At 39.6% G+C, this 6,606-nt stretch overlaps 1 protein-coding gene across 2 annotated transcripts; it reads left to right on the top strand.

Annotated features, from left to right (window-relative positions):
• The first annotated feature begins 2,346 nt into the window (after positions 1–2,346).
• Positions 2,347–5,965, top strand: LOC119884208. 2 transcript variants are annotated; one of them, XM_038694673.1, is made up of 6 exons: positions 2,347–2,607; positions 3,620–3,711; positions 3,854–4,227; positions 4,375–4,441; positions 4,641–4,806; positions 5,408–5,965. In XM_038694673.1, exons 2-6 carry the CDS (start codon positions 3,681–3,683, stop codon positions 5,520–5,522), a joined length of 753 nt encoding a protein of 250 aa, XP_038550601.1. In that variant the 5' UTR covers positions 2,347–2,607; positions 3,620–3,680; the 3' UTR covers positions 5,523–5,965. The 2 variants fall into 2 exon arrangements, with proteins under 2 accessions (XP_038550601.1, XP_038550600.1); XM_038694672.1 differs by having other exon boundaries at positions 2,348–2,607; positions 3,620–3,735.
• The last annotated feature ends 641 nt before the right edge of the window (positions 5,966–6,606 follow it).

Here is a 6,606-nt window from a genome sequence, read left to right on the forward strand (position 1 = left end):
GGTGAGCAGAATGACTCCACAGTGTTTAGTGTGGAGTTGCACAGATTGATGGGGATGGGTGCAGCAGGCCTCTTGCTGGAATACCCGCCCATCTCCACTGTCTTCAGAAAATTGTGGTCCACATTGATCTGGCTGCTCCAGGACCCCAGATGGTCAATCTCCCACCTGTGGGCAGACTTATCCCCACAAGAGATGAGCCCAGTGAAGGTGGTGTCCTCTGCACACTTTAGAAGTTTGGTGGTTTGGTGAGTGGAGGTGCAGTTGTTGGTGTTCAGGGAGGATAGCAGAGGGGAAAGAACACGGCCTTGAGGGAAAACAGTGGTGACTGTCCTGGAGTCAGAAACATGTTTTCCCAGCTTCACATGCCGCTTGCTGCTGGACAGTAAGTCTGTGATACAGCTGCAGGCATGATCCACAAGTGATCCATGAGTCCACAAACAGGATCCTGGTGTAGTCTCCTGGAGAGTCCAGGTGCTGGAGGATGTAGTGAAGGGCCATGTTTACTGAGTTGTCTGCATTACATCATTACATCATCTCAATCAGCTATGTGCTGAGCCAACATTCCCAGGTTTCCATGGCAATACTAAAAGCTGTCTGACTTTGACAGGCTTAGACAGCTGCTCTTATTGACTTTTAACCTAAAGCACAGAACCTCCTACAGAACAGATACAGGTAACAGGTAACTCCCAGTGCCAAAGTAAACATATTGTTAGAGAGATAAGAACCTCAAGAAGATGATGCCCAAGATTTGTGTGTTTACTGTCAAAAATGGCTTCACAGCAGCAGTATAGAAGTGTCCACCTTTCAGCATCTTTCCTGAAAGTGCAGCACATTTTTAGTATGGGAGTCTATGTGGCAGTTGAGTGGGACTCCTCTCACTCTCAAGCCAACTGTACCAGCTGTGAAAGTCTGTTTGCTTTCAAAGTTGGACATGAGCAGCAGAACAAGTTTTCCTACAACTTGTGAAAAAATTACGTATGTAGAGTGAAAATTGTAGGAGATACAGCGAGTTGAAGACAAATTTTTCAGAATATTTTGAAGTGAATTCCCACTGTGTCAGTTGGTCCCCTCACTCTAACTCCCAACATTCCACCCCTTCCGCTCCCATTATAAACTCAGAAAACAGGCTGACAACGACATGAAACTTGAATTGACATTGTGTAAAAAGTATAAGAGATGTGAAAAAGTTGAATTCACTGGAAAGAGTCCAAAGTTTTGTGAACGTTTTAAAGGTGGAATGGCGTTTCTTCGTGAATGTATGAACTGGTGGGAAGAGGTTGAAGATCAGTGAGTTTGAATAGGATTTGAAAGTTGAATAATACAAAGATAGAAGGAAAGATGTGGAATCTTTTCTATTTGGATGGAGTTTCTACACTGTTAGAAATTACCAGCATTTCACAATAATTAAAAGTATTATTTTACAGTAACTTGTTGTAAATGAGTTTCCCTGTAATATCCCGATGAATACCTGTAAAAACTACAGTATCCTTGGATTTTACAGCATTTAACTCTTATTTTACAGTAAAATCTTGCAATCTAAAACCTGCTGTTATATCACAACAAGGTCTGTAATATCACAGCAACACAGTGAAAAAATTAAGGATTTCACAGCATTAAACAGTATTATTACAGTGTGCCCTTGGAAGTCACATGACATAACTGAACTGTTTTGAACTGAAGGCTCCGTCGTGTCCCTCTTCTATTCCGGGCTGAATGGAGAAGGTGAGCAGCATGCATGTTTGCAGCACTTACACCCATGTTATTTTAATATGATAATAATATTTACTTTCAAATAAATGTTTATCACATGACTCAGTTCACATTTTGTTAGCAAGTGCCCGGAATTGTTGAAAGTTCTCTCACAGCATTTGCTAATAGTAGTAATGTTAGTAATGAGGAGAGTTTCGCTACAGTTTTTCATGTCACTATCCCCGTTTAGACAAATCTGGTGTTTGTAAAGTTTATAAAACCAATGATGGGACAAACATTACTATTTATGTGTGCACATTTCTGTAATTAGTCAAGGTTATCATAGATTAGCATTGCTAACTGTTAGCTGTTTAACTTTAATAACTTAGTGATTCAAACGGTGATTCACCGTCAAAAAAAGATAGTGATTCAAACAACACAAAATCACTGTCCAGAACTTTCTCATTCACGGTTCCATGCTGGTGGAATGATCTTTCCACCCTCATCCGGAATGCACAATCCAGGTCCATGAAAAAATATTTTTCCAGCGGATATCCTAGTTACAACATGACTGAGCTAACTGGAGTAAGTTAGTCTCATGTCGTGTTCGACAACGGGAGGGTTTTAACACTGGAGTTCCCACTTGTCCTGATATGAATGAATAATAATTGTAAAAGTTGTAAATGCACTTTACATTGAGTGAGCAATCTCAAAGTGCTACAGTAAAAAAACACTATAGATATACCACTATCATTTTTGACATACGGCTAAAATTAAATGAAAATCAATTATCATAATCTGCATTCAAACTGAAATTCTTATTGTTGGTTGCCTTTGTGTAATTTCTCCTTTTTCTTTTCTTTTCTTTCCAGGTCATCCTGTTCAGTGTCAGGCTAAGAGTGAGGAGAAATAGATTAGGTAGGTGACTAGTTAACATGCATCCACAATGTTCAACTGTAAATTCGTTGGCTGTGAGCATGTGTCTGAGAATGTGTGTAACTATGTTCAGCACACAAAACTGCATAGCAATGCCCCCAATTATCACTACCAGTGTGGGGTGCCTGACTGCTCACGAAGGTACAGAAAACACACGGGACTGCAAATTCATATGTATAGGCAGCACAGGTCCTACCTGCAGGCTGCTGGGCCTATACTGCCTGACACATCAGCTCTTACACCCTTGAAATGTCTGCTTGAGGCTTGTGCATTTAAGTGTGACACTTTGGCCTCTCTTATTAAACATTTGAAGACGCACATAAGGGGAGGAATGGTAACTAGATGTCCATTTAGAGGTTGTGATTGCACGTTCACACACGTGATGACTTTTGCTTCACATATTTCCAGAAAACATAGATGTGCATCATGTGCAGTATTCAGAGGCTGCCGAGGAACACGCAGCACCTGAAAGTAGTCCCCGTTGCATTCTACGGGGACTATTTTCACGTGCTGCGTAATATCACTGCGCCCATGGTACGTTTGCAACGTTCCTTGATTATTACGCCAGAATGAGAGTATAGTTCCATGTCAAATCAGCCTAGAAAATTGCCATGTTTCATTTTGCGCTAGTTTTATTGCACGTTCTAACTTGAGAAGAGACAACTTTTAAATAGGAAAAATTCCGGAAATCTTAGTCATTTTGAGGGTGAGATGCTAATGGTCTAATCCGATCCAATGATCTATGCTAGACTGGAGCTATACGTGGTATTGCTTAATTCCCCAAATAGTGGAATATCCCTTTAATTAGTTTGATAAAATACACCTGTGTTTACAAAACTATTACACTGTAACATAACTTCTGTGGGATGGGTCTATTTAAACAGTCACAACAGGGAATCGAACTGCTGACCCTTCAGTCATGAGACGACTTGCTCCAACTTCTGAGCTATAACTGTCCCCAATAGTATTGTTACCCTGTGATGCCCACTCCTAGGTGTGTCAGGTGGGGCCCAGCAGATTGGCCAGAGGGGGAGACCGAGGCAACGTTGGAGAATATGAAGAGGGATCTGCTGAACATCTACTCAGGCATGCCATCTACTCTCTTTTTGGGTAATTTTGTTTAGACTTTAGTAATTGGTCAAGATCTTAACACTGTGTGTGTTGGGCGGCTACAAGACCAAATTGTTACTTGGGTACTAACAATACATTTGTATGTCTATATACACAGAGGAAGGAATGAGTGGGGCAGGGAGAGCAGAACCAATGATGGAAAAGACATACGTCATCCTGCGGAAATACCTTAACAAAGTGCCTGCTGCAGCGATGTCTGAGATCAAACAGGAATGGCCATTTCTCTTCTCTCAGAAATGCCTATTCTCACACTTTGGCCTCCTGACGGACGTCGATGTCCTTCAGAAGCTACAGGAGGCAATTAGTCGACGAGGACAGACCATCCTGGATTACTGTGCAACACTGGACAACCCCAAGATCCGTGATGTTCTGGCCTGCTATGATCCAGACTCTGACAAGGCTGCCTGCATCCTGCTGCTCCTAATGTTGTACTTCAAAGAGCCGAAAGAGAGTTTGATGCTTGAAGTTGATGTAAGATTTTTTTATTCAAATATTTAAAATGCTAAATGTGTGATTACATTATCAACATTTACCTTGCATGATTTACTACCTCTGACCAATGAACAATATTTATCCTTTATCCTAAATCCATGCTATTGTGTGTTAACTATACTACAGCCATGTGCCACTGCTGTGTACGTCAATACTGCAGAACTCCCCAGCACCCCCTGCTTGATCATTCAAGGTAATGTTACTTTGATCTAGTATCGACATTTATCGACAACTCATTATTTTCTTTTCATTCTAGAAATCTACATGACCACAATAAATAATAATAATTATGATTATAATTAGAAATAAAGAATTACATTTGTATAGCCCTTTGTGTCTTAAGCAGATCGCAAAGTGCTCATAACACATAATGTTGTATCTGTTCATATCAGGTGACATGATGAAGCCCTCTGGATGGCTTATATCCATCGAGGGACATGTCGTGATGGGCCCACACCCTTTCTTTTTACATGGAGTAGCTGCTTTCTTCAGCAGCTATTACGTCTTCAACCTTGAGTATCCTGCCTCTGGATCGTCGACGCTGGAGTTCATTCAAAGGTATTTTATAAAGATCACATTTAATCTTGTAATTCACATTATAGTACAGGCTTCTTGAGGTCTAAAATGCTGACAAACGAGGTACCTGAGGCTAGCCTGGTAAGACCATCCTGATCTTGCAAACTCATTCAATTTCGCTCTGCAGATCAGTCTGGTTTTCTACACGTTATGCTGACAAATACCTGCTGGTCCAATCACAGTTATTTATTTTGTTTTGGGGCAGGCTATGTGATGATGATTTCGAAACGTCTATTGCGAAATGCGAATGTATTGAATGAAGTAGATTAAATTTTCTTTAAAAGCAGAACAAAATGCTCTCAGGCCCTTAATTGAAAAGGATGTGTTTGTCATACTTGCAACAGGTTTTGGTTTTAATTTACCAACTGGGCAATTGCGTGAAGATGCATTTCAGTGGCGGCGCAACTTGATATGGCCTCTCATAGTAGAAAATCAACCACTTTGCCTCAGGCAAACCTAACCAAATTATGGTGAGAGTACGATCTAACAAGTTTGCACAGCAAAAAGCGCACCTTGATAAATGCTGTCTGCAATACATACTGTAAGTCTATTTAAAACTGAAACTATCTTTGCTTATTAACAGGTGCTTCCTGGGCATCAATCCTGAAAGAGGCTCAAAGACCAAGAAGCGGACAACAATGAACCCTCATGTGAGCACCCTTTTGAGGAAACTTATTGACTTTGAGTGGGCATCATAGTTTTTGTTTTTTGCAGCGGTAGTTGTCAGGCTCAGTTTTGAGTAGCCTTGTTCTTTTTGTAATTTTTCAAGACAACTTTGCACTACAAGATTTTTACACAATGCTGTTGCATGTGGACTCATTATAATGTTTGAGACTGAGAGGAGCGCCTCACCCCTTTAAGACATTCCTTCATCGCTCTCTCCCTTGCTCTCTTATATTGCCATGAAGGCCTCATTCCCATCCTGTCCATTACTGTTATTGTGACACAGCTAGTTGAATAGTTGAATTGTGAAACAGGTAGTTGAATTGCAAGTTTGCACAATTTCTCTGCATTTTCTGCATTTTAAGATGGCTTTTATGACTAGAAAGTTGAATTTCTTGAACTCTTGAAGTTCTTGGCATCTGCTGCACATTGAAAAATATTTATTTGTTAATAAATATGCCATTGGGCTAACATTGAATTTACCTCAGAGTTGTTTGTTGGGGGGAGGGGGTTAATTGTACAATGATTGTAAATTCACAGTAAATGGAAGCTTCATCTGCATTACTTTTACAGTACATTACTGGACAATTTTAGCATGACTTCCACAGTATACATTGTAAATTCACAGTAAATTATTGTCAACTTCTACATTACTTTCACAGTACACACTGTAAAAGTACAGGGCCTTGTTGTAATGATGTACAGCAAAAGATTGTAATTCCCCAGTAATGTACTGTAATATCACAGTAATTCCTTTGTCATTGAAGCTGTGAAGTTACAGTATACAGTTGTGCTTTTACAACAATGCATTGTAATATCACAGATATAAAATTACAGTAAATTGCTGTGAGTATATTTCACAGTATATTGCTGTAATCCTTACTGTGAAAATCATGCAAAATTTATCCAATTATTTATTGTAAATTCACACCGAAAAATTTTGCAGTGTAGCTGAAAGTATGAATGAGTAGTTAACAGTTGATATATATATATATATATATATATATATATATATATATATATATATACACTACCGTTCAAAAGTTTGGGGTCACCCAAACAATTTTGTGTTTTCCTGAAAAGTCACACTTATTCACCACCATACGTTGTGAAATGAAT

This window comes from Micropterus salmoides, unplaced genomic scaffold (genome assembly GCF_014851395.1).
Source record: "Micropterus salmoides isolate LMB-PRFRI ecotype aquatic unplaced genomic scaffold, ASM1485139v1 Ms_hic_scaffold_3270, whole genome shotgun sequence".
Taxonomy (NCBI): domain Eukaryota; kingdom Metazoa; phylum Chordata; class Actinopteri; order Centrarchiformes; family Centrarchidae; genus Micropterus; species Micropterus salmoides.